We start from the raw sequence: 25,892 nt of genomic DNA on the forward strand, positions 1-25,892 counted from the left end.
AAGACTGAATTACTGTTACAGGATATTTCTAGCAGGTAATAGCGCTGATCGAATCTGGGTTGTAAATAATTTAAATTCCAAATAAATAGAAGATATTTTTTATTTTTACGATTAAGTTTGTACACTTTTGTCAACAAGTAAATTCTCCGATTACGGATTAATTTCGCGAAATTCTTACTCGATCCAGAGATGACAAATCTTGGTCATGGGCTCGCGATTTAATGCAATCTAGTATAATTTGATCATTGTCGACTTCGAATCGTGGTAACGCGTGAATATAGAGCATCTTCGTATGTGTATTAAATCTGATTCAACTTGCATCTTTTATATCGTTCAGTGCTTAAGAAGTACCTTAATTCGAAGTCTCACAAACTGTACAAAATCTTTCAGAGAAAGGAGATAAAAAGACAATCATCCTGTAACTATAAATGAACGACTTTTCCTTAGAACCGAAAAAAAAATAACGAAACAAAATAAAAACGGGTACTATGCCTTGCATGTTAAGTTTTTGTTATAACGGGTAGAGGGAGTCATGACTATGATGGATGATCATGATAACAATAATGATAATTGAGGAGAGGAGGTATTGTTGGAGTAGGAGGAGGAGGTACGTTGGGTAACAATCGCATCTCTCAATCGAACAGCATCGTTAAAAAAAATATAAGACTCGACTCAAAAATATAAATCATATTCTGGTAATCTCGTGAATTTGTTCATTTAATAAAACGCGGATACATATGAATCAAATCCAATAATAATTTATTCGTGACACGATATTCTCTTTTTTGTACATCATTTCAGTAGTATAGAAAGATAAGACAAAATCATATACAATATTACTCTCTTGTATTGAGAACGTTAATCTGTATTTTTTTTTTTTTTATTACATGGTACTTTTCTTAATATATAAATAGATTTCCAATAAACGTATCGTGCAATACGTTTGAAAATCTGTACATATTTACACGATTCTTTTCCGAGAGCGATAACTCATTGCAAGTATTTTAATCTTAGTGCTAATTGCGTAGTGTACCCATACGTCATACTCTCCCTTTTGATCGGTTTTTCTTTTCGATTAAAAACCGTAACAAGACGTTCAGTATACGTTACCCCCTTTTGCTCGTTTTAAAAACTACGTACGTAATACGAATAAGTTCCTGTCGTTAAAAGCTTCATTCGCGATCATGAACCTTAAATCGTAATAAAATTGTATAACACTATATTTCATTTCGCACTGCATTTCTCAATGCAAAATAATTTGTTTCTTGGTGCATGTGTAACGGTGCCTTCATGCGATAAATTCTAGATTGTTGCTCGAGTTATAAAACCACAATAATTTTGGGATTCGTACATCGGAAAATATACGAACAAAAATCGTGAATATATTGTCGTGGAAACATTTCTCCATCTATATGTGTGTGTAATCAAAACCGTTACCCGGTGTTGACGACACACTGACCAGGAGTATACCTTACTATATACTCTCGTCGCTCTTGGTGGTGACTATATCCCATCGTGGAATAGTTAGATAAAGCAGTCGTTACGTTTTCCATCGTGTCTGCCTGCAAAAGTAAACAAATAGGCTTAAACCAGCTCCACGGACTCGAAGCATCGGTAAATGTTATCGATAAGCGATTGTTTATTAAAGCGCGCGCACATGCGTCATCCTTGACAATTAAACTCTTCACACTGGAGTGAAGAGAACTACAAACTGAAATTTGACGAATACGCGGATATGCATGCGTATTCGTCGTGTATCGAATGTATGAAGCTGGTTTTACGTACGACAAGCATTGGTTATATTTAACAAAACAGTAACGACGATAACGATAAGAATTATAGCATCAACAAAAGAGAAGCAATGTACCATTATTTAAATCGATTTCAATGTGCGATTCGATTCCTTTTATAAATGAAAATTTGGTATTAATTGAATCTTTTTGTAAGAGTATTTTCTTGTATCAAAATTAGTCTCCCCTCCAGACCGAATTATTTAATATCATTCATTTAAATGAGAACAAATTTATAGCTGTTTATAATACCTTACTGTATGTTCCACTTTTCTGACACATACTGTGGTAGATTATTGTTTGTTTACAGCCTGACCGCTCGTAGTAGTTTGTCCACCCTGTTGCTGCTGCTGCTGCTGCTGCTGCTGTGGTTGTTGCTGTTGTTGCTGGCCCCAATACTGATTATAATACTGCTGATTCCAACTGTTCCAGTTTCCATTACCATAACCCTGTTGATTGTACGAGCCTTGACCATAGCTTTTCCAGTTTCCCCATTGTTGTGATCCCCCCCAATTATTATGTTGGCCCCAGCCACCTTGCTGACCACTAGCTGACCAGTTGCTTTGATTCCAATTGGATTGTTGTGATCCTTGATAATTTCTTGAACGAAATAAGAAATCGATTTATATGGGTATGTTCATATAGAAACCGGAAGAAGAAGAAAAATAAAAATCTAATAGCTACCCCATTGGTGCCCAGCCACCTTGACGAGAACCCACAGCACGACCTCTATCGTTTCCTGTTCTTCTGTCTGCATTACCCCCTCTTCTGTCCATTCCGCGATGGACAAGTGGAATAGGTGCTCCTCTTCCTCTCCATACAGCTGGAGGACCATAACCGCCATGTCTGTTATGTCCACCTCTTTGAGACCTATCTGTCCAGCCTGGATTACGACCACCACGCCAAGCGGTATTGCGATTTCTTTCGGTATCTACGAACATCCATTTTTCCAGATAGTTATTATCTTTTTACTTACATTATTGTTTCTATTACTTTTCGTGTTCGCTATGACTCTTACAATTATTGCCTCGTCTGTCCCGATACTCTCGAGGGTTATCGCGATTACTTCGCGCGTCGTTTCGACTTTCTCGATTGTTCTCGGGTCGTGAATCGAGTCGCTGTCGTTTACTTGTTTGCTGCTGACCGTATCCAGCGTCTTTTCCTTCCTTATTGTATTTTCCTATAACTTTCTTGCCCTCTTCTTCGTAGAGTTCGACCCAATCGATGACATCGAAAAATTCACCGGCAACTGGAGCTCTGAAATTTGCTGAAACGATATACTATGCGTGAGAAGTATAAATCACCTTGTTCATCACTTGTTCTTAAATCGAACGATCACAATTTTAACATAAAGATGACTCGTAGCTGAGTGTTGTAATAAAAAAAATAAATGTACTCTGAAAATAGTAACCTTTCATTTCCATGAGCGTCGATTCGTTAGGTTCCTTGCCTTCCTCCGACTTGTATTTATCAGCACGCAAATTGAACTCTTCCTCGGATGGTACCATCACCACTGCTTTTCGCTGGTATCCACAAAAATTCTTCATTTTACGTCTTTGTGCAGAAGGATACACGTTTGTCTATTCGGTTACATGAAAAATGCAAAGGCCCTTAGGTTTATTATTTATCATTTCTTTTTTTTTTTAATAGAAGTAGTAGTATATACCTGGTCTAAAATGTAATTACGTCTTCTAGTTGGAGCCATTTCTAATAACTTATCCAATACACGGCTACATTTATTGATAAGTGTATCCCACTGACTACTGTCGTTCACTTTTTGAGACGAGCCTGGATCCTGAAACAGTATTATTTATCAAACATATGTAACAGAATATACAATGTATCTAACCATCTGTTGCATCGTTTACAGTACTTACTTTTATTTTGTTGATTAGAGTACTAAGTCCTAAGATATTGTACATTTTCTGAGGATGCTCGGTCGCGTGTTTTGTTGCCCAAGTAGTTTTCCCGCAAGCGGGCAATCCGCACATCATTATTACTTCGCACTCCTCTTTCTTGCCCGGTCTCCGTGGACCAGGAATCTTATATTGAGAGTCCACGTTCCCGATCGAAACATACTCTTGTAAAACTTCTTCTGCCCATGGTTTCTCTTGACCAAAGTTGCATGCGAAACTACAATTCTTACTTAGAATATGTGGAAATAGTGGTTTGTCCCCGAGTTCTTCTTTGGAGATATTAAACGCCGTGCCTTGATCTTTTCCATTCACAGTGTAAGATAACACGATGTCACTCTCAGATGTCGCGTCAAAATAGCATCCGATGACGTCGTCCTTGCCAAACTGAAGTCCGTAATCTTCGAACTGGTTATCTGTTAATTTCTTCCCAGTACTACAGTACCCAAAACTGAACTTTTCTTCTCCGAGTTGCATCGATGTGTACGGAGTAGACCAGCCAATCCTGAGTATATGTGGATGTTCTTTGTTTTCCGCATCGATGGAACAGAGCTCCACTATTTTTGCTTCGTAATAAACTTTTCCATGCAGAAAACCATACGAGGCTCTCGCGCCAGCCCACATGTGCGAAAATCCATCGTTGTGCATAGGAGTGGCAGTAAAAAATCCGTCTTTATCGATAACCAGATTTAAATCCGAATCATCTGAAAAAAAAAATGTTTAGAGTTCAAATAAAACGGTGACATGTCCTTAGTACGATTAAATTATGCGATAGGATGCAGTCTAATTATTTTCGTTCATATACCAACATACACCAAGATAAAATTAAAGCAGAATCGTCGATGTCCGGTTCGTTTTCAACAAGCATCAACGCTGGCGGATCATGACGATCTTCCACAGGACTAGGCGATCTTTTCCGCTTTCTATCCTTAACGACTTCGTACTTATCATGTTCTTTCATATCTACATCTGTATCTTCTTCATCTTTAATTTCCGCTATTTCTGTTATTTCTGCCATTTCTGTTTCTGTCATTTCTATATCCTTTTGACACAAATGAAAAATAAATAAATAACTACACGTAATATTTTTATGTAATAAAATGTAGAAGATGTTAAAACTGAGAGTCTTTGTTTGGTCCACCAAAAAAAATTAACTGTCATCCTCTGCATTTTACCGAGTTTGTAGATGCTACATGACAAAATACATAGTTACCTGTTCATCTTGTTTTTCGTCGATATTATCTTCTTCTTCCTCTTCTGCTTTGTCACTGGATAAAACTTCTTTAATTTCATCTTTAGGTTGAGATTGGTCATTATCACTCTCATTTACATTTTGTTCTTGCTCGGTTGAATCCTGTGTTGGTAATTCTGTTTCAGGAATGTCAGTAGGTTTAACATCATCAACAGGTTCTATGGTTTGAACATTGTCTGCTAGTTCTACATTATCTTCCTCAATTACTTCTTTCTCTGTATCTTCTATTCTATCATGTTTATCATCAATTTCTTCTGGTCTATCATCCTGCAACTTATTTGAATCAATATTTTCATCTTCTTTTACAATCTCTGTATCTTCCAATGTTTCTTCCGATGTTTCTTTCGCTAACGCGACCTCTGTCACTGATTGTTGAGTTTGGTCTGAATTATCTGTAGGGTCTGACTTTACCGGTGACTTAGTAACAGATACTTGTGGAACATTTGTGCTAGATTCACTACTTTCTGTGATATTAACATGTTTTTCATCTACTTTTGTAAGTTTCACTGTAACTTCTGGTAAATTCAAAGTTTCATGTCCTGTATTTGATGATTCTTTTGTGTCCATTTCATTGTCTTTTTCCAATGAAGCTGATTTTTCATCTTGGACTGTAACTTCATCTGCTGCAGTGTCTTCTGATATAGTAGATTCCTCTTGTAAAGCAGGTTCTGATATAGCAGGTGACGGTTCACGTGACATATCATTTTGTTCAGATTTCTTTGGAGATGTTCGTTTCCTAGAGTAAGGGACTCTAGTAGTTCTCCTTTTCTTGCTACTCAGAGTTTCACGCGGCGCAACTGCTGCAACAGTTTTAGACAATCTACTAGACTTTTTCGGTGTCTGTGGTACTTTTGCAGACTCTGACTTTTCTTCATTTTCATCATGTATATTTTCTGCATTCCCATGATCCTCTACAATGTAAAGACCCATTTATGTTGGATCAGTTCAGGAAACATAGTGTAGCATATATGTGTATGACGTTTCTGTGTGTTTGTGTGTGTGTTGTGTATTTACACAACTATACAATTAGAAAACAGATTTAGAAAAATGAAGTATAATTAGAAATCTATAGAACCAAATGATAAAGTTAATCAAAATGGATCTAAAGAAGTTTATTGATTCTTAAATAAATACCACGAAAATTTTGAAGTAGCGTCGCGCGCACAATTCGTACGTAAACAGAGGAAAAGTATATATAGTTTGGATCTACACGGTATTAAAATAATAAAGAACAAATTATTAACAGTTATTAATTGTTTTTGACAAAGATAAATGTACTATTTTGTTGCGTTCAAATATAATTGAACGGACAAATCGGTAGAAGATTCGTGAAACGAATCGGAGAATCACCTGACTCGATTGTTTGTCAACATTAGATTAAACGTACGCATTCGTCGTTGGACGAGGAACAAGGCCGACCAGAAGTACTGAACGCGATCTAAAACTATCGATAAAAGATGATACAACTTACGACTTGCATTTTCTTCTTCAATTGCCTTACGAAGTCTCTCAACGAGCACTGACTTGACGCCTTTCGTATCGAGTCCACGCTGTGAGAGTTCTGTCCGTAATTCGACCACTTTCAACTTTTCTGGATCCATTGTGCGTGATATTTCACGATAATTTTCGATTCACGCACTTTTATTCAACGGAAAATCTCACGGAAAGCCCATACACGCGCCAGTGACCCGCGTTAAATATACAATATGGCGATACAACTGCAAACAACGCGTTACGTGTTGTAAATGGATTTTATTGGTCAATGTGGCATTTATTTGAACTAACGCCAACTTCACTGCTAATGGAATTATTTGTCCCATTTGCATTGGCGTGTTATAGGAATTCTTATTGGTCCACCTAAGGCGGGACTTGTTCCCATTTGTCGAGAGATAATATATACATGAAATTCGTAGAAACCGCCGGTTGCATACGATCCGTATAGGCTACTTGTCGAATTCGTTGGAAACTTACAATTATTCGTGCAGGAATAAATTGGAACAAACTTAGGAGCACCTAAAAGACGCGATGGTTTTGCGAGTTGTTGTTGGGTTACTCTGCAACAATTTTAACAATAAAAAGCGGGATTCTCGTTGTTCCATTCTTCTTTTATATTAAAATTTCTGTGCCATCGTTTCCACGCGTAAAATTTATCATGAATGGACCAGCACAGATTGTACCTGTGAAGTCGATACACTTTCAACTTTGCTTACAAGTAGAATAAAACGTTTGTTTTTGTCATCGTCAATGTTTATCGATGATTCTTCGAGTTTTCCTGTCGTCTGATTTTCTTGTAATCGATCATGAACGCAATAAACGTGAATTGGTTACATTCGGTAGAGGGAGAATCGCTGGTGCATCATTTTTATGTAAACACGTCGAAAAAGAGAAGATTCTATGGTAAACAACGAATCGTTAGAGTAGATTTTATTTCGTTATCTCTGTTGATTTTGAATTAAATTCTAGGTATTCTTGAAAGGCCGCCATTGCCATCTTCCATCGAAGAAGTTACATATAAAATTTTTATGGTCGGCAGATCTGGAGTAGGAAAAACCTCTGTGGTAGCACGTCTCGCTGGTATATTGGAGACGAATAATTACGCGGAGACCAATGGAATAAAAAAGACAAATGTTTTTTGGCCGGTTAAAATTTGGGACAAGGTTGTGCTGTTCAAGCTCCAATTTTGGGACACCTCGGAGACAAGCATTAAAAAATATAACCATATACTGCCTGTATGTAATGTATATGTATATATATATATAACCAGACTGGAACAATCTTTGAACATTTATTTTTGTAGGCATGCAAAGACAAAGTTGATGCTATATGTTCAGTATTTTGTTTTGATGATGCCATGGGTTTCAATGACATTCCATACTTGATGAATACAATGGCAGCTATGAAGGAAAAACCAGCGAACATAGTAATAGGAACAAAGTAATTCGGTGTTTCTTTTCCTAGAACTATACCCAAAGTTTATTTTAATCTGTCTGTTAATATTTTATAGATTCAAACCATGGTCGAGTTCTACAATAGAGGACGCGCGGATAAAGGAATTTGAAGATAAATGGAAAGTTAAAGTTGTCAGGGTCGATATCAATAAATTATCATCGAGATCCGAAATATTCGATTGTTCATATCAATTGAACACAATATGTAACATACTTTGGAATAGAGATAAAGAATTTATATCTAAACATATGGGACAAAATTAAGTAGTCAATGATTCAGCTTCCGCAATACCCGCGTGCATCTTTTTGCAAGATTTTCAATAAAGGTAAAACTTTCGTAATTCGTTTGTATCGACAACTCATTTTTTTTTCTGATTATTTGGTGTACGTTACGAACGCGAGCTTTCAGGCTGGCAAACGTTTCGATCGTAATTTAGTTGGGTATTTTGGGTGCGTTCTCAACGATAGACTGTTGTTAGCACTTGCAGACAACTTCAAGAGAGTTGAGCGTCGTAAGTGGCGGCAAAATTGGCAGCGGTATCGATTCCTTCTTGTCTTCGTTGTTCCCTACCGAAGAAAACTTTGAACGTCTAGAGGTGGCAAAAGGTATAAATATCGATACGGTACATTTCATCAATTCTGTTATTATCAAATCGATGATATGGTATTTTGAATGGTAAAACGTCGATCACAGGTTATAATCTCCCTGCAAACAATTTTCATTTTCGATTACGTATACTGCTTAAGTAACAACGACCACCATTAGAGAAGAGAATATCACACGAGTTATCGGCATGTCTTTGTTTACTTTCTCTTTTTTTATTCGTTGTACTCGGTTGGTATATCGAATGTTTACCAATACTTTCGCGATTACAGCATTGGCCGTTACTATGTTATACGGAAGTGTGAGGTGAGGCGCTAGTGTGCAATAAACAGCGGCCAGGAAGGGAAAAGTTCCTTGCACGTGTTAATCATTGTAAGCGTCAACCTGTTACATCTTGTAAACTGTTGAACCGCAACAGGCATTTTTACACTGGGATGGCTTTATGAGCGGTCACAGTAGTGGCTATCTGTCAATGTAGAACCTGAAATACAAGCGTTTCAGAATATATAATCGATAGAAGCAGATATACACTTGCAAAGGGGTATCAAAGCTGCAGGTTCCTAATCCTTAGATAGATTTATATAAAACAATACGGCATCGATTATAAGTGTATTTTGGTTTCAATAAAATTGTTTACATTGTCGTTTTGATATTTGTTACCACGTTTCCAGGTATTTTGTTACAGGAATGATAAACAAAAAGATTTTTATAGCGGGGGGGATACTGATCGCTTCGGAAATCGTTTGGCAGTTGTACAAGATATTTCCGAATTTTCGGAAAACATGCGTCCACGAATCGAAACGAAAAATTTTGGAAGTCATGTTTTTCTCGATAGAATCCAGCCTTTGTCGAGCGCACGCCGCTAACGATAAAATGTGCCACAAAGACAATTGTCCAGTTCGTTATATAAGGTAATTCAGTCGTAATCGTTGAATTATACGAAGATAATTATAAAGTAATCGGGTTCGACTAACGGTGGATAACATTGTAGAAAGTTGGTAAATTATATCGACTGCGCCGAGAAAAGTTTGGACGTGTGTATACACATGTTGACTTGCCAATCGTTAGCAAACGCTATTGTGAACGCGCGTAAACGAGGCATAGCTGTGAGGGTAATACTGGACCGAAGCAAAGCTGTTAACGATGCGTCGCAAACGGCTGTGTTTCACAGCAACGGTATACAAACGCAACTGACAATGAGTTATCCGTAATTGATGTCCTTTTTTAACAAAATCCCGTGTTTCAGGTGTGGTGATTAGAATGCCAGACCTGGATGTCCTGATGCACCACAAATTCTTGATCGTGGACAGTGAAATATTGATCAGCGGCAGCACGAATTGGACGATGTCCGCCTTCTTCGGAAATTTTGAAAATATCGTTGTGACCAACCACAGTTCCACGGTGAAACCTTTTGTCGAGGAGTTTGAAAGGTTGTGGACGTTATTCGAACATCCGATACCCTCAGAGTTGGAAGAAAGTTTGAAACGTCCGGTTTATAACTCGCCCAACGACATTTTGTAACTCGGTGAGCGTTTCTTTTTTCATCTTTTTTCGACGTTTGAGCGTTCAACGAAAGCGGCTATTCATCGGAAGACTTGGTTCAGCGACATCCTTTATTTTCTGGTTTCAGATCGGTGGATCCTGAGATCCAGCGACGGGCAGCGTATCCAGACATATTCAGATCTATGGTAAACTGGCTATCGCGACATCATTTTACAATATTTTTCAATAAAAATTTTACGAAACATCCTTCAAAGCGTATACATCCATACATTTAAGTTCTAATTCTCTATATTACACAATTTGCCCGTTGGAAATTCCTTTATACAATATTCATATGCATATATATATATATATAAACGAAGGATTGAGACTGAGACACATTAATGGATCATCGATTATGGATGACGAACGTCTCGGTATAATATACTAGACGGGAGTGAATGAGTCGGACGCATGGTATTGTGCACACGAATCATCGTAGTCACTAAAAATAGTAACTTTACCATTAAAATTTATGGAACACTAGTAAATCGTGGGTATAATATTAACGAGATAAGATTTGCTTCGTTTTGCATAACCGGTCTCTATATCAATCAGGGAGTCTCGAAAAAACTTGTTCCATCGCAACGATACACGAGCTGTTTATTTTTTCATATAAAGGAGTTTCTGCCAGTATTATTATTATCGAAATAAAATTTCATAAAGCATCGGCTTTTGAAATGTAAACTGTTATTTTATTGCTCCACTTTAATGGACGTAGTAAACGGCGTGACGTTATTTCCCCATACAGGAGTCACGTGGCGCAGAACTCGAGAGATCCACCGCCACGATACGAAGTGCTATGACGCGCGGCGCGCATCGAGCGATGTTGAAATATTGCCGCAAGGATGCAACTGATGCGCCGCAACGCTGTTAGTCGGTGTTCTCATCGGTCGATAGAAGTGGAACATTGTCCGTGTGTATAAATAGGTTAGCCTGTACGAAAATAGACGTCGGGCCGTTGGACTGGTGGATCGATGATGATCCCGGCGACTAGCCGCCCGATGGCTGGACGTTCTTCTTTCATTTCCCACCCTTTGACCAAATAATTCACGGTCTCGGTGCTTCCGATGTTACCACAAGCGCCTTTTTTTCCTAACAGTATTTGGCTATTCAAAGAGCGTGTTCCAACTATAGATGTGAACGCATCACCCTCTGCATCTAATCTCAGTCGTCGAATCCACGTGTGCACACGTGGATATACATAAGGCGTTAAAGTTGATGGCCGAAGTCTGCATGAAATAGGTCGTAGTACTATATTTATATGTATACTTCATAGATGAGAGTACATTTAAACGTAGGAAAGAACTCAACGTTACAACAGGTGTCGCCATTTGATGTGAATTGATGGATACTATATGTTTCTAAGGTTTAGACCATCGAATTTAGCACAGCCTGTATAGAATTGTATATGTATGTATGTACACACGACAAGGGTGCAGCTGGTCGAAGCAACGACTAAGAATAGCCACGCGACTCACGGAAATAGCAATGCGCAAGCCCGAAATACGCATTGTATCCAGATACGATAGAAGCCGGTTGCACGTTGGCGCCTTTTGACGTTCACCAAGTTGACTTTACTCTTGTATCTTGCCACCCCAACGCCGGTAGGCTCGTATCATTTTCGTTTCCCGAAGTACAGTCGTTAACGATTCCGCGAATCGTTTGCTTCTCTTTCGAATCGCGTGATAAATTTCGCGATTCCACTTTGTGGAAATCTTCCATTGACCGACGTCCGACCGCCTTCGAAGAATTCTTTTTGCGTCGCACGTGCGTCGCGTCTCTTGAGACATTTTTATTGTTTTCCGTTCGAGCCAATGAACAAGGAAAACACGGAAAGTTTGGCAACCGGGCATTTTAAAAGATCGCGAAACGAGTAGATGCTAACAATGTAGATTTTCGTTTGTTTTTGTAATGAAACGATCCTGGGGGTGGAGAACACCCTCTTCGAACGGATTGCGAGTTTTTGGATCGTATCGTTGCTGAAACGAAAAGCAGTTAGTTTATATGTGTGATTGCGCGATATATGTATGTATGTAACTGAAAACCTCGGTGAAAAGAAGGTGTCTCGTAGGTTAAGGACGGGTCAGGTCTCACGAGTGGCACGTTCGCGATACTCGACGCGAGTCGAGAAAATGAAAAAGGTGGAAGATCAAGTATTCGTTGATGGCCCTCTTGGTTGCACTTTTTCGCGTTTGAGAATCGTGGATGAAAGGCGAAACGGAAACGAGAACTTGAAATTTGGGAAAAGTGCGCAAAGTACGAATCGCTAAACAGGTCACGTGTTCCTCTTAAATTAAAAATTGGAAATGTAAAATTGGAAGCAGAAACGCTCGTATATATTTTCGTGACCGCCTTTAAAAAAGAGAAATAAGAAAACGATGCGTTTGTTAGGCCGGCTACTGGAAAAACTTGGCAAAGGAGTTGTCAATGACGTCAAATCTAAGAAAAGATCTGCTAGATAAGCCTTACTGATGAGTCCAACTAGCAGACGCGGAACGGAACATAGAACATTGCTCTTTATACCAATACTATCAGTATTATTAAATTATGAATTGATTACAGTGATAGATGAAATCTTTTCTGAAAAAGGCCTGATTCCATACATGGAATGCTCGGAAATTCGAGATGGTTACGGAAACCGTAGGAAAAGATAATAAACGAGTCGGTACACGTGATTCTATGTAATTGCAACGTTTATTTTGGTAATGTTTATATAGAAAACATTGCTTAGCGTTAACGGAGGCCTGACGCGCCGTCTTCGCTGCACATTTCTTCCGTTCGGTGGTGCGTTTCGTTTCTTACTATCGTGTTTTCCGTAGAGATGGGCAATATCTTATTTAAATAGTAAACGAATACAAACACTGTACAGCGACAAAAGGTTGTGTATTTTTCGAGATTCGTATTTAGGTAAATGATCTGCCCATCTCTAATTTTCAGCGGCTTTGAGAGCCACGTACCGCGAAAGCACATGTGTACTTCGGTGGTAAGATAGCTCCAGCAAGTATGTACTGTCGTCACGCGAGTAGAGTACGATAGACTCCGCCTGTAGGATGAACATACTACAGAGTTTAGTTTTATAAACAATTGAGCGTCTGCGATGCAAGAAAATGCGTCTTCCGATAGACAACGCTTTTCACACTTGGCATGCGGGTACACTTCGCCGCTGACTTACGCGTGCAGCGGCCAAAAATCTACTAAATACGTATTTTTATGTGACCCGCGCTCCAGTGACAGACTGCGAAAAACGTAAAAGTACGTTGCTCGCACGCCAAGTGTTCATAGTCTAAGTCTAATTGTAAGTAAACGCGACACTAACGTCTCGCTGAATACGATTGGTTGGCCCTGGGGGCGTGGCCAGTTGCATTCTCCTCGCGCGACAACAGTACTCCACCGATCTTCTTCTGTTCGCTCCATCTACTAATAAATTGCTAGAAGAATATATGCGCGCTATGCGTATGCGTACTCTATATCGCTTAATAACATTAAATATCGTTTAGTCCGTTTCGAATGTTACGCCAATTGGCGTCTTCGTCCTGTTTTCGCGCACATTCGAACGTGTTTCACTTCGCGTTCTCTGCTATCGCGTTCTTCCTACGTTCTCGATGGTACGATACTCTCGATTATCACGCAAGGCCTCGCCAGGTACACTTCTATCTATACCGGTTCACGTTCTCTAGTCTATGTAATTATGGTAACGTAATAAATTACTAGGAAATCCGCAGTCATTATTGTCTCTATAGTCGACACCGAAAACACCGATCGCAGTTACATTCGCGTTCGCCGCAGTCTTAACGAGTTTGTTTTGCTTTATCACATTCGTTTCGTATTCGTTACAGGAAGAGGAATTGCCTTGTCGCGCGGATTCACACTTTGGTTGCTTTGTACGCGGTAGCCTATTGGGCAATTCTCGCCTCGAAGTTGTTTCGTGAAAAGGAAGTGTACGAAAGACGGTCGTACGCATCTGTACATTAATATATACATATATTATATCCTGTAGGTATTAAACACTTTATATACATATACGTAATGTCAGACTGTAGATGGGCATTCTTTTAGGAGGCGACTCTGCGGGCCACGACGAGATGAATGTTAAGAAGAACGAAGGAGGAAGGTACTGTGGAAATATTTCTAGAAAAATTCATTTTGGGGACACGCACGTTTTTACAACTCTTTGATCACGTTTTCATTGCTAACCAAATATTTATTTTAGGGGCGAAGATGAAGAAATATGACGTGGACCACGGAACGTCTCTTCAGTATAGAATACGTGGGATCGTCACGCCTCTACGTATGCGCATTCTTCATTGTAGCATATTATTGGCCGAAATGATCGTATTTAAATAACGAAGACGGGTAATTAGGGACGAGTAGGGAATAGAGTAGGGGCTGAATAGGGAATAGAGAATCTAAGAAAAACGAACTCGCTTCCTGGAAGAATGCCCAGCTACAGTTGAACAGCCTGTGTATACACATATGTATATACCAGTGGTATACGTAGGTTCGTACGCATATACAATATCTGCGATGCGTCCGTCGATAGATAATTGGTCCGCTTGTAGAGGAAGTTGAGAGAGGGAGACGGAGAATTAGGAGGAGTGGGGTCGGAAATGGAAGGAAATGAAAAGGGCGAAGAAGACTGAGAGAGGGTGGGATTATCACACGTTTTCGCGTTCCGCGTCGGTGGCGTATCGAGTTTGGGGGGAATAATTGAACGCGGTGACGCGGAAGCGACGAAACACGGCAAGTAGCCACTAATGAAAGGGTGAGAAAGTCGAGTCCGTCGCGGTCGTTTCGACGGACTGTTTGGCACGTTGCAAAAGGGAGAAGGACGTATTGTATCCGTCGTGAACGGCGCCGAAGCCGGCGAAGCTATGCTTTCGTTCCCGGCGATCGCTTCTGAGGCAGGGTTCGCTGGTGGCTCTGACTATCTCTCATATGCCCTCCGTCCCGAGGCTACCGACCAAAGCTGGCTCGCCGATGTTCGAATCGCACTGCATCACCCACTCCCAGATCCTCTTGGTGACCACTTTCTGATCGATCGTCGTCTCGAGGCCGTAACTGTTCAGAAGCTTCCTCAGTTTGTTCTTGTTCTCGTCGACGTTCCTGTGATCGTCGAGCACCGTGTCGAGGTAGAGCAAACTGTCGCCCCGCCTCGCGATCGTCTCGCTGGCGTCGACCGACGTCGAGGTAGCGCTGTGACTGATTTTGTTGACGCACCACGAGTCCTTCAGATACTTGTTGATCTCCGTGACGTGCGGCCTCTTCTCGGGTTTGTGCTCGAACACTCGCCTAAAGTAACGCAGCAACCTCGGCGTGAATCGTCTGAAGGTCGGCGGTATCTTGGTGGTGCGACGTTTCAGCCATCGTTGGAAGGCTGAATACTCGGGATCCTGGATGAGATCGGCGCTCTGCCAGGGCGGATTTCCTGTCAGGCACACGAACAACACGATGCCGAATTGCCAGCAATCGGCGCTCCTCTTGCACGCGTACCTCTCGTTCTTTACGATCTCGTAGATCTCCGGAGGTTGAAACGACAGCCAGGTGCAACGGATCTTGTTCACGAGGGTCCCCTCCCGCCTCGTGCAACCGAAATCGCACAGCTTGATTTTGGACATGTCGGAGGCGAACACCAGCACGTTCTCGAGCTTGATGTCGCGATGAGCCAGTTGCTTGGAGTGGATGAAATCGAGAGCGGAGCCCAGCTGGCCCGCGATCCTCTTGCAAGCCTCCTCGCTGAGACCTCCTGCTCTCACGTTCCCGGCGAGGTCGCCGTGCGGCGCGTACTCTTGGGCAAAAACGAAACACTTTTCGGACTTGAACGCGACCGCGTACGAACACAGAACGTTCGGGTGAGGGCTCAGGTGGTACGAGTAGTGGAACTCGCGGAAAAAGTCCTTTTCCGTGGTCAGTTCTTGGTGGACGGCTTTTAACACTATCCGAGTTCGCGTCGCTCGGTGCGTCGCTAACAAAACTTTGGCGAAACTCCCCTCGCCTAGAGTCTTCTCCACCTCATACTCTTTGGACAATTCCACCTCCTCCAGAGGTACCTCCTGCACTTTGTGTATACCGGACTCCTTCTTCTCGTGAAGTTTCATCTGTAATCAGATCGCGTCATTGTGGTTTTCAGAGATTGTTTTCTTATTTTTCAAGGCTAGGATATTTTAACGTAGCGCCATCGAATATACTCTTACGTAATAGCGTGATAAAAACGTTAAATAAGTAAACGTATGAATAGTTGGACGAGTAACATTTTCGAAGATTCTCGATATTACATAAAAGTATCTCGGAAATTGGGAATCTCAGAATATTTCAGGACCGACCGGTGCTTTCCATCCCCCTAAGCGCCCCTCTCTCTCTCTCCCTCCCTCTCTCCCTCTCTCGTTTTCATATCTACTCTGAATTTCTCAAAATACCACGGGAACGCATAAAATCAATCGATTCCCGTTGGCCTTTCACCTTCCGTCTCTCTCTCTATCTCTCTCTCTCTCTCTATCTCTATCTCTTCCAGACCCGCCCGCATAATCTGAAAGTTCGGGGAAAGGTTTTTCCGTCCGTTTGCGTCATCATCGCAGGCAACTTCAACCGAGGTGGTTGTCGTTCGTGCGACCAATCGCGTGCGCAACGTTTCACGCTTGGACAGGTTTCCATTGGAGACAGCATCGTCCTCCCACTCATCCTCGTTAAGGGTCGTGCCACCTTTGCTCGGTGTTTTTCTTTTTTTTGTGAATACTTTTCCAAAAGGGGCTTTAACGATAATTATTTATAGTTCCCCGGACCAAATTCTTACGTTGCCCTGTTTTTATTTACATAGCTTGCGTTTCGTTTACACAGAGCACAAATGTAACGGAAAGGGATACGAAGAGAGGAATTTAGTTTCTTTCTGAGAGGACGACACGTGCTTGCCGAGGACCAGAGGTAGGTCTACGTTTGGTAGTTATTCTGTGATTACTTAATAATTTGGAGTTACATAGAAATTTCATCCGCTTTAACTTCGATAACAGTTTTCAGACCGATCGACGGTTGCAATCGTGGATCCCACTGGGCTGAATTATCAAGGACTCCGTTCGTTTCATAGCACGCGTCCTCGTTGGAGATTCTTGGAAATATCGCGATGATTTCGGGGTCGATGGGCCGTCTGCGAAGGACGAGCGATCCTCAGGGATCTGGGAGCGTGGCGACAAGAGGGGAGAATGTGGAGGTTGGCCGGGTGAACCCAGGACCTTTGGAGCTGCCTAGATCAATAGCAAGGATTTCGCTGCAGCAACGCGCGTAAACTCGTTTCGTTATCGTCTCCGTCCGAGTCGTCATCGAACGGAATGGAAATGAAAACGAGTCAAACGATTCTGTTCGAATACTATCTCTATTACTCCACGTAATAATTGAATTATTAGAGAACATTCGTACGCGCAAGTATTTTTTGCAAGCGTTGACGCGGACACCTTTCGAATTCTCTAATCGATTCATCGCATCGTATCGATCGATTCTTTTATCTCGAAAGACGTAGACGTTCGCAAGGATTATTTACCTGAATCGTATGAAACACGTTTCTCTATTTATTTTTTTTTCTTATTCCTGTGCCGGATCTTACCGGTTCGCTCTGACAAGCTTTTCGACGCGGGTATATTTAGCGTTTGTGTTTACCGGTGCTATTTTAACGCGTGCTAGAGATTAGTGAAGTAATATTTTGGTGTATTTTTACATTTGTCGAGATATTTTTAGAGACCTATCAAAGAGATCCAGGGTGGGAGAGATAGAGAGAGGCATATATAAACGTTTGATAAGACACTGGTTCGCACATAGATCTTGTTGTTAGTACACTTAGCGCACTCTCATTTACTCGCGCCGTAGTCGATACGTGTCATTATCGGCGTAGGTAATAAATCACATTGTCTGAAAACTCACCACGATGGTAAAATCCTTTGGGACGATAGGAAAAGCGTCGCTACGGACGAATCAACGCATGGATCGTACAACACACTGAATACGATCCCGGTGAACTTTCAATTGTTCTTTCACGTATGATCGTCTGTTCCCCGATACGGTCTCACAATTACATTTTCGCAGCGACAACGTGCTACAATCGGAAACACGAATGACACGAGTACCAAAGCAATTAACGCGAATACGGTAAACGACGGGAAATCGTTTAGAATTCCTCAAAGTTCTCACAGAAGTCCAAGGAAACTGTTAACAACGGGTAACTAAAACACGGAACGGCTACGTCGTTCGATGTCACATTTTCAGCAATGCGCGCATGTCGCGTCTGGAGCCGTCGCGACGCCCTGCGTCGCTTTTATAGACCCGGCCGAGACGCGCAGACGTAGATCGAAAAAGGACGTCGAAGCATCGACGACGCGACGATCAAACACCCGCGTAGTTCCTGGTCGTTTCTTTATTTCTGATGATGAAACTGTGTACGTCGTTTCATGGAAAAACGATCGTTTCCTTCCTTTCATTGTCGAATGCCGATAATTAGACGATTGGAAAGTCGAGAACCGTAGAGGATTTTCAGGGTTGCAGAGGATCGTTGGGATTCGTTTTAGGCTTATTAATTCGTCTTTGGAAACTAGCCGGTATTTGGCGTATCGAGTATTCATGATTCTTTGGTATCGAGCCAAGGCAACTATTTTTCACGGAGAATGTTTTGGACCCGCGACGAAGGATGAATTAACGATTTTCTCTCGTGTCCTCTCCGAATCTTCTTACTATCGTGAGATTTTATTTTGAGAAGCTTTTAGGCTCAGTAACTTTTAGGATTAGTGTCACACTGTGCTACGACCTACAGAATATTGGCTTAATCCTTGATTAGGGTAGACATAGGGGTTCCTAGGTTCAAGGTCTATTTTTATAAATTAGAATCACGTCGAGTAGCGAAACAAAGGAGTTCCAGGGTCAAAAAATAAAGGCTTTCTAGTATACAAAGGAGTGCAATGTACGCGTTCTAATTCATGTGGAACTTCTCATTTAAGCCAATCATTCTTACAGCTGAAACGTGCCCCTCATCCACAAACAGTGCGTCACCGTTCCTGTAAACACTGTGTCATTCGTTCTCTACGAACCCAGCCCCAACCTAGCCTCCGTGCTTCGGTCCTTCACCGGAACCCCCTGCGATACTTCATCCCTAACTGGTATCGTGCATTCGCAGAACGTAACCGTCGAGCCACTTCACCATCCAAAAATACACCATTAAAGAGTAAGAAGCAACGACTTTGCGAACGATTGCTTTTATTATATACAATTAATTTCACGTTGAGAATAAAGAGAACGTATTTTTCTTTTTTTCAGGGTAATGCAGAGAAATGAAGTCTAACTCTTCTGCGTATCATCTAATCATCAGGAACTACTACCGCTCATTAGGACGTAAATGTGTCGTTACCACTAACTTCCAGTTCAAGTCGCAGTCCATTTAATCGTTGTATCCTTGAAAGAAACTTTGTAAGTTACTTTGGAGAATAAGTCGTGTCAGAGTCTGCTTGGAGCGGTCAATTGTGTGTAATACCGTCGTTACAGCAGTATTCAGCGTTTAAGCGGTATTCGATCGAATCGATGAGGCACGCGCCCTCACTCTCGCCTACGATGGCCAAATAACGCGTTCACCCCGACGTGGAATTCAGTCTATACCAGAAAGTATTTTTAAAATGTATGTCAAGTATACAACGTTCATAGGGATGGATCGTACATACCGGTGCAACGACAGCAATATCGATGATATAAATAGAGAAAGCCAGTCCGATGGCAGTAATGCGATGTGTCGTACGACTATTCCGTTTCGATTCGTTAAAGAAATCACGCAGATTCCCGCTGAAAAATGTTGACGCGTTTCGCTGCGTCTCGACCACAGATACGCGCCCAACCTCGTAGACCTTTATGAAATCCGACTACAATGTTCGAACCAACGTTCAGGTGGGTGTCACGGAAGTGCATTTTGCTAAAAATTATACGAGAACACTTCATAGGGCACAATAGGGGAATTTCTTTATTCGCGTAATCTTCAATTTATACATACATAAATATTTCTCGTAAACTACATATAAAAATCATTCGAGAACGTACCAGCGGATGCTCGATGAATAAAAGATCAACCGTATACTCGTTTTAAAAGTTCTAACAATTAAAACCTGGTTACAGAGTAAAAGCTTGCCTGATCGAACAAGTATTACACACAAGTTGTTGTACATTTTATTCCTCAGCTATTATTAATAAAAATTGTTCCTATGTGTGTCTGTACATGTGCATTACATTGTGACAGGTATCGTTATTCGCTGGTGTCGCTGGAGCTGGAATCGCTGGAGCTGGAGTCGCTGGAGCTGGAGTCGCTGTGTCCTGAACAGCTACAAACAGTGTACTCCGAGTACCCGTCGGATTCGGAATAGGAACTCTCGCTGGATCCGCACGAGCAGGAACACGAGCATGAACATTCGCTATAACTGGAGCTGGAACCCGTGTACGAGGACTCGTCGGAGTAATCGGAAGAATCGCCGCTATCGGAGTGAGAACTCGTATGATCTTCTGAGAAAAAGAAACGGAGATTTATATAGCCCGTTAACAGAACTTTAAAGCGGTGCCACGCATCGATGCGATAACTACTACCGCGCTCTACAAATTTTTGAATAGATGTACCTTTATTACGACTCCTATGGTTCATACGAAACCAACATATTTTCAACGCGATACTTACTCGGTAAATAACCCATTTTCTGCGCGATGGTTGTCACGTGGTGACTGAATTTTTCCATAGCTCTCTCGGCTTTTCTCGTCTCTCGTTGTATTTTTCTGTCTCGTCGGGCTTTCTTCTTTTCAAGCAGGAGTCTTTCAAATTTCCCCACCTTTCTCTTCTCTATCAAACAAACAAGAACGTTAGCGAAGCGATAAATAACACAGACGCGTTTCATCCAATATGTATGTATACAGGCAGAAAAGTACCTGTAGTCTTCGTCTTTCCATTTTGTTCGCAGTATGGTACCACCGGTTTCTTTTCGTGCACCAGCTCCTTCTTAGATTCTTCATCGCTGCGCTTTAGCTTGAGATTAGTGTCGCGCTCGAATTTCGCGATTCTTTTATCGATCTCTGGCTGGTTGGACGGAGACTTCTCGAAATCGTTGCTCGAATTCTTTGTTGCGCAACCTTTAGACCCACTGGAAACGTTCTTCGCGAGGGTGCTCTTATTAGATTCCATGGCGACAGAAACGTCAGGCGTGCTCGTCGCAAAGAGCAAGCCGCAATTTGTGTTGGTCGAAATATCCATCATCGATTGATAGTGCGTAGCTCCGCTTTTCATCGTAATCCCATTTTCAGCCTCAGAAGTATCCGCGACACTGTTTTTATTCTCGTCGTTACTCTCATTTTTATTCTCGTTCTCGTTTTCATTCTCGGTTTCGTTTGTGTTGGCTATCTCGCGCTCGTTATTCTTCTTCTCCTTCCTCGATCGTTTCGCGGTAACGCTTGGCTTTACGCTCGATTTCGAACCGTTTCCAAGCGCGCGCTGGTTCCTGGACGATGTTTTATCCCATACGCGTTTCTGTTTCTTCGTATTCGACTTTCGTTTCTTTCGCGTGGTTTCCATATCGCTGACCCGCTTTTCTTCGGATTCGAACGAAACGCCTTGCGACAACGTCGCTTCTTCGCTTCTCATCGAGCGTTCATTATCAGTCACCGAATCGTTCTTCCTCTTGGCTTGTTTCACTGGATTTTCCTGGCTCGGTTGGTTCGTTTGTTTTCGAGAACTCTTCCTCGACTTTTTAGCTTCTAGTTCTGCTCAGAGATCGACAGAATTTTTATTCGAATAATGAATGTTTTGTAGGTAGCTGTTAATCGAATAGAATCTTTCGCAATTTTCGACCTCAGAAATGCTCCTTCTTGGACCCTACGCTTCTTTCTTTGGGATTATTCGAATGGAGCAGATATACAAAGCCAACATATTGCAACGATAGATTTGTAAGCGCCAGAAGAAGGATCATTCTATCCGTATAATTTTCAAGTCATAAACGAAAAGAATTCTAAACATAGAAGTGAACATAGAGTGCTACAATAGAAATAATAAACCTCATTTGTTTCAGGTACATTTACTTTCTGTTTGCCAAAACAAACGAAGAATCAGCCTTTCGAACAAGATTGTTTACCTAGAAGAGAATACCGCGCATCTCTGATCGAGCTTACCTGCGGGAACGCGATCTGGCTCGAGCGTCATTCGTTCGTTAAACTGGTTCAAGATGTCTTGCATGAAATTGCGATGCACAAAATCGTCGATGTGTTTCCACGGATCCGTTTCCATGATTTGGTCGATATCGAGAATACCGTCGGTGGTATCGAACGAGAGCGCGGCTCTTCCCAGAATCGCTTTTCTGCTCATTTAAACAAGGAATTAGAACGCCCGCTGTCTCGGTGGAATGAAAATTTAACGAAAATTGTCGAGTTGTCGATGCCAGACGCGAAAAATCAAAGAGGGGAACGAGGTTGGCTCCGGGGCACCGCTTGCGAGTGCAGAGACAAAAAAGAAACAGATCTAAGGTCGATTTTGCTTGCTTACATTTAAAGTCCCGTTTTACGTCAGTCTGTGCGTGTATTTTCGGTTTTCCCTGCTTACGAGATGAATATTCACGCGCTAGGAGGAATCATCTGCGAGAACGACTATTACTTTCAGAATCCAGAATACCGATTCGCACGAACATTCGATTTATACTGACACGTTGGATCGTTAACGTCTCAACGGTTTGGTCTCGTCGCGAAAGGTCGTCTCGTCCCAAATTGTTTTCGCCGCGGTAACGGCTATCAACGTTGGCCGACGGTTACGATCCAAACGAAACGAGCGTATCTACTGCCATCGGGGCTTTCATCTTGCCATCGTTCGCTGAAAGGCGAAAAAACGATTGCTTCTCTCGTACCGTGTCTCTGTCTCCGTTTCTTTAATATTTCCAAATAACAAACCGAACGAAACCGAAGGAATACAGAAAAATACAAGTAATAAAACTAAAACGGTTAGAGTTAGAACGCGTAAAACAGGCAAACAAAAGTAAGGAAAACGAGTAGAACGTTAAAAGTAGCGTGAGTCAACCAGATCCGTGCCCGTCTAACCGCGTTCCGTCAACCCACGCGCCTAAACGGAGAGTTCGGAGCTATATATGTTTATTCGAATAAAAGTTTACCCAACCCGAACGCAGGGAGGATCGATCGAATGTTCTTGTTTCCCCCGTTGTCGTAACCCTGCCAAGTATAGTCGCAGAATGTCCCGTCGTGTTTCACAGAAAAGTTGCGTGTGACGTAAAGATGCGATAGGCGCGCTGACGTCACGTCGTCTCCCCTGTAAGCGTCGTCGGGGTTTACGATACCCAGAGGGCAAGGTTCGCTTCTGCTTTAGTAGCGGGTAATCGCGTGGAAGAGGATTACGTGACGTCACCTACTCGATGATCGAATGCGTACATCGCGGATATCCGTCGTACATTCATGTTTAATTTGCCACGATGATCGGCTATCCGTGAAACGCGCGTGTCGTTACACCTTAAAAGGCAAAGAGCGGCTTCGACGACGAAAGAATATAGCGTAGGAGTAGCGTAGGTCGCCTGTCTCTGCTCGTAAAGGCGACGGGGTGGACAAAACAAAAGTTTTCGATAGTAAATTAAACTAGAATGTCACCTCCGAGGGAACATCGCGAGCGCTGTGCAAGCATTTGAATAAAAATATATGGAGCCACGTCGTGTTTAACATTATTTTGTTTCAAGCAACCGTTGAATGTTTGCATAGCGTTTTCACGGTGTTCGCGTCACGGAGATTCAACGATACTCGTGTTCACGGTTTCGCGATTACGCTGGTCTAGATAAATAGACGTTGCAGCGAGATACTTGGAGTTATGAACGTTCGCTTCCTCTCGTTGGGATAATATTTATATATTCCTCCGTTATTCGCAGTGCTTAACTTCGCAACCGTTGCTCGCGTTTCGCGCGTAAGCGCTACATGCGTAGTGAATAAATCTGACAATGTTAGTAAACGTTAATATATTTTAAAAATGAATATTTCCCGCCGAGAATTGTTGTCCAACTTCTTTGAAACGTTATCTTGATACGATAAAATTTGAAGAATGTCTATCGAGCCGGTCAATTTTGAAAAAATCGTTTGTTCCGAGGGTACGATCGGATGTTCACCCTTAACGGTTGGGGTCGTGAAACGACGAGAATCGTACGTGTCGCGCGTACTCGCGACGCTTTGATCGCGCGGCTCGCTTCTAAAGAAAACAGACGCGTTCACGATGTCTCAAGAACACCGACGCGCGATTGGAAAAGAAAACAATTCGACGAAGACGTTGCCCCGAGCGTCGTGGGGCTCGGTCGCTCAACTCATTGATATACATATGCGAAGCTACGGTTCATGCTGCAGTCCCCGACGCGACAGCTAAATCATTCTCCTACGGGACGACTATTATTAAACGTGTTACTTGCCTTTTCCTTATTTTACATAATTATTTATAGACGAAGGAAGCCTCTACAAACACAAAGAGACACTTATATTAAATATACGATATAACTTTATAGAATAATTAAGAAAATTATACTGTACTGTTACAGGTGACCAACTCTTCTCTGCTTTCCTTTGATGTACAAACCATTTCCCCGAATTCTGTTCGATGAAACTGTGTCAGCTATTGATCAATGTCTTCTGGTCCCACAGTCACGTATGCACCTATTTCGATTCCTTCCTGAAATTCAACTACTATATCGGGTACTCGGAATTGCGTAATCGACGTCATTGGGCCTGATCGTCGATGAAGCTGCGACACTCTTCGAGGAAGGACACTCGTTCTCCGATGAATACCTGCACGTGTATAAAAGCAACGTCGGACCCTCCGATCAGGGATCAGTCCATCGCGGCTATTCGTGCGAACATGATCGAGGTAAGGACGATGTGTCGACAGGCTAGATACGAAAGGTATCGTTGGTCTCTGAGAAGAATGCTTCCGAGGAGTACACTCGTTTCGAATTAGTCTGTTCGTATTAATGCATTTATTGTATCGTAGAGTTTGTAGAATTATTTGAACTCGGTGTACCCCTCAGAGACATTTTTCTCAAAGGCCAAGTCTTGGCCCAGATGATTATGTTTATATTGCAACTGTATAATCTATAGTTTCTGAATGATCATCTCCATTTTTTAACCGTTTCAGATCGTGTTTCTGCTCTTACTCGGAATCTGCGGGGCTTCGAGTACACCTGTAGCGTCTTACGCCGATGGGAACCTCTCGAATCACACGGAAATGGATTTATCTCCGCTTCCAGGCTCGGGAAATCTAGCTGAAAAAGCGATCCCGCTGTGGCAGCTGATCGATAACGAGAAGCCTCTTTTACCAGCGATACAGATTGCGATGGAAGAACCGCGGCAGACAACTCATAAACTTCCTGGGACGAATAATTTGGCCGAGAAACGTATTCCCGATGTGATCCTGAAAAAGTTCTCTCATCCGCAAGCTACTAGGTCCACGGACGATACCTTTGTTCTCTAAGGAAACTTTGAATAACAACGTCGGATGAGCAAGCATCGAGCAAGAAAATAAAGACTGTTTTTTAAATTATTCGAAGGACGATGGCAGCTTTCCGAAATACCTTTTCCTTCATTATCTTACTACTCTCGGAGCGTTGGAAATTGTGAAAATCTAGTCTAGCCTATTCTATAAAGGGATAACTTATATCTAAATATATCAGGAACTAAACATATAAATTATGTATAAGCCAAGATAATTTTATCTCTATTTTGTGTTTGGTTACATTTAGATTTTTATATCGTTATTGTCTAAAGAAGTGCCTGTTATGCGGAGGTGATTGTACTGTATAGTGGATTGCATCCGTTTTTTTACTCATT

The 25,892-nt window shown here is 41.8% G+C and overlaps 6 protein-coding genes and 1 long non-coding RNA gene across 18 annotated transcripts; 4 read left to right on the forward strand and 3 right to left on the reverse strand.

Moving 5' to 3' along the window:
- Positions 1–736: 736 nt before the first annotated feature.
- On the reverse strand, positions 737–6,691 carry LOC128880654 (heterogeneous nuclear ribonucleoprotein U). Its single transcript, XM_054130955.1, has 10 exons — positions 6,427–6,691; positions 4,917–5,866; positions 4,517–4,745; positions 3,668–4,407; positions 3,457–3,585; positions 3,202–3,370; positions 2,809–3,057; positions 2,475–2,721; positions 2,043–2,390; positions 737–1,562 (listed from the first exon to the last, which is right to left on the reverse strand). Exons 1-9 carry the CDS (start codon positions 6,554–6,556, stop codon positions 2,084–2,086), a joined length of 3,150 nt encoding a protein of 1,049 aa, XP_053986930.1. The 5' UTR covers positions 6,557–6,691; the 3' UTR covers positions 737–1,562; positions 2,043–2,083.
- Positions 6,692–6,895: 204 nt separating this feature from the next.
- On the forward strand, positions 6,896–8,518 carry LOC128881363 (ciliogenesis and planar polarity effector 2-like). 3 transcript variants are annotated; one of them, XR_008458053.1, is made up of 5 exons: positions 6,896–7,352; positions 7,419–7,684; positions 7,753–7,889; positions 7,960–8,229; positions 8,383–8,518. XR_008458053.1 is itself a non-coding variant. In XM_054132331.1 (4 exons), exons 1-4 carry the CDS (start codon positions 7,256–7,258, stop codon positions 8,165–8,167), a joined length of 708 nt encoding a protein of 235 aa, XP_053988306.1. In that variant the 5' UTR covers positions 6,896–7,255; the 3' UTR covers positions 8,168–8,240. The 3 variants fall into 3 exon arrangements, 1 of the variants encoding a protein (XP_053988306.1); XR_008458052.1 differs by having other exon boundaries at positions 8,313–8,451; XM_054132331.1 differs by lacking the exon at positions 8,383–8,518 and having other exon boundaries at positions 7,960–8,240.
- LOC128881364 (mitochondrial cardiolipin hydrolase) lies at positions 8,383–13,776 on the forward strand. 6 transcript variants are annotated; one of them, XM_054132335.1, is made up of 6 exons: positions 8,383–8,509; positions 8,780–8,879; positions 9,179–9,418; positions 9,499–9,683; positions 9,754–10,032; positions 10,138–10,681. In XM_054132335.1, exons 3-5 carry the CDS (start codon positions 9,195–9,197, stop codon positions 10,026–10,028), a joined length of 684 nt encoding a protein of 227 aa, XP_053988310.1. In that variant the 5' UTR covers positions 8,383–8,509; positions 8,780–8,879; positions 9,179–9,194; the 3' UTR covers positions 10,029–10,032; positions 10,138–10,681. The 6 variants fall into 6 exon arrangements, 5 of the variants coding, with proteins under 5 accessions (XP_053988310.1, XP_053988311.1, XP_053988312.1 ...); XM_054132336.1 differs by having other exon boundaries at positions 9,193–9,418; XM_054132337.1 differs by lacking the exon at positions 8,780–8,879 and having other exon boundaries at positions 8,415–8,509.
- LOC128881359 (serine/threonine-protein kinase meng-po) lies at positions 12,728–18,092 on the reverse strand. Its single transcript, XM_054132319.1, has 2 exons — positions 17,955–18,092; positions 12,728–16,147 (listed from the first exon to the last, which is right to left on the reverse strand). Exon 2 carries the CDS (start codon positions 16,145–16,147, stop codon positions 14,984–14,986), a length of 1,164 nt encoding a protein of 387 aa, XP_053988294.1. The 5' UTR covers positions 17,955–18,092; the 3' UTR covers positions 12,728–14,983.
- On the forward strand, positions 16,420–19,997 carry LOC128881373 (uncharacterized). The gene is made up of 3 exons (XR_008458058.1): positions 16,420–16,967; positions 17,054–19,245; positions 19,338–19,997. It is a non-coding gene; the product is annotated as an uncharacterized LOC128881373 (long non-coding RNA).
- Positions 19,998–20,005: 8 nt separating this feature from the next.
- On the reverse strand, positions 20,006–22,725 carry LOC128881356 (dentin sialophosphoprotein-like). 3 transcript variants are annotated; one of them, XM_054132315.1, is made up of 5 exons: positions 22,579–22,723; positions 22,209–22,393; positions 20,976–21,803; positions 20,731–20,889; positions 20,006–20,558 (listed from the first exon to the last, which is right to left on the reverse strand). In XM_054132315.1, exons 2-5 carry the CDS (start codon positions 22,321–22,323, stop codon positions 20,308–20,310), a joined length of 1,353 nt encoding a protein of 450 aa, XP_053988290.1. In that variant the 5' UTR covers positions 22,324–22,393; positions 22,579–22,723; the 3' UTR covers positions 20,006–20,307. The 3 variants fall into 3 exon arrangements, with proteins under 3 accessions (XP_053988290.1, XP_053988289.1, XP_053988291.1); XM_054132314.1 differs by having other exon boundaries at positions 20,006–20,561; positions 22,579–22,719; XM_054132316.1 differs by lacking the exon at positions 22,209–22,393 and having other exon boundaries at positions 20,006–20,561; positions 22,579–22,725.
- Positions 22,726–22,917: 192 nt separating this feature from the next.
- On the forward strand, positions 22,918–25,842 carry LOC128881369 (uncharacterized). 3 transcript variants are annotated; one of them, XR_008458055.1, is made up of 3 exons: positions 22,918–24,024; positions 24,608–24,933; positions 25,201–25,346. XR_008458055.1 is itself a non-coding variant. In XM_054132344.1 (3 exons), exons 2-3 carry the CDS (start codon positions 24,805–24,807, stop codon positions 25,534–25,536), a joined length of 465 nt encoding a protein of 154 aa, XP_053988319.1. In that variant the 5' UTR covers positions 22,948–23,009; positions 24,608–24,804; the 3' UTR covers positions 25,537–25,842. The 3 variants fall into 3 exon arrangements, 2 of the variants coding, with proteins under 2 accessions (XP_053988319.1, XP_053988318.1); XM_054132344.1 differs by having other exon boundaries at positions 22,948–23,009; positions 25,201–25,842; XM_054132343.1 differs by having other exon boundaries at positions 23,032–24,933; positions 25,201–25,842.
- The last annotated feature ends 50 nt before the right edge of the window (positions 25,843–25,892 follow it).

Source organism: Hylaeus volcanicus, chromosome 8 (assembly GCF_026283585.1).
Source record: "Hylaeus volcanicus isolate JK05 chromosome 8, UHH_iyHylVolc1.0_haploid, whole genome shotgun sequence".
NCBI lineage: Eukaryota > Metazoa > Arthropoda > Insecta > Hymenoptera > Colletidae > Hylaeus > Hylaeus volcanicus.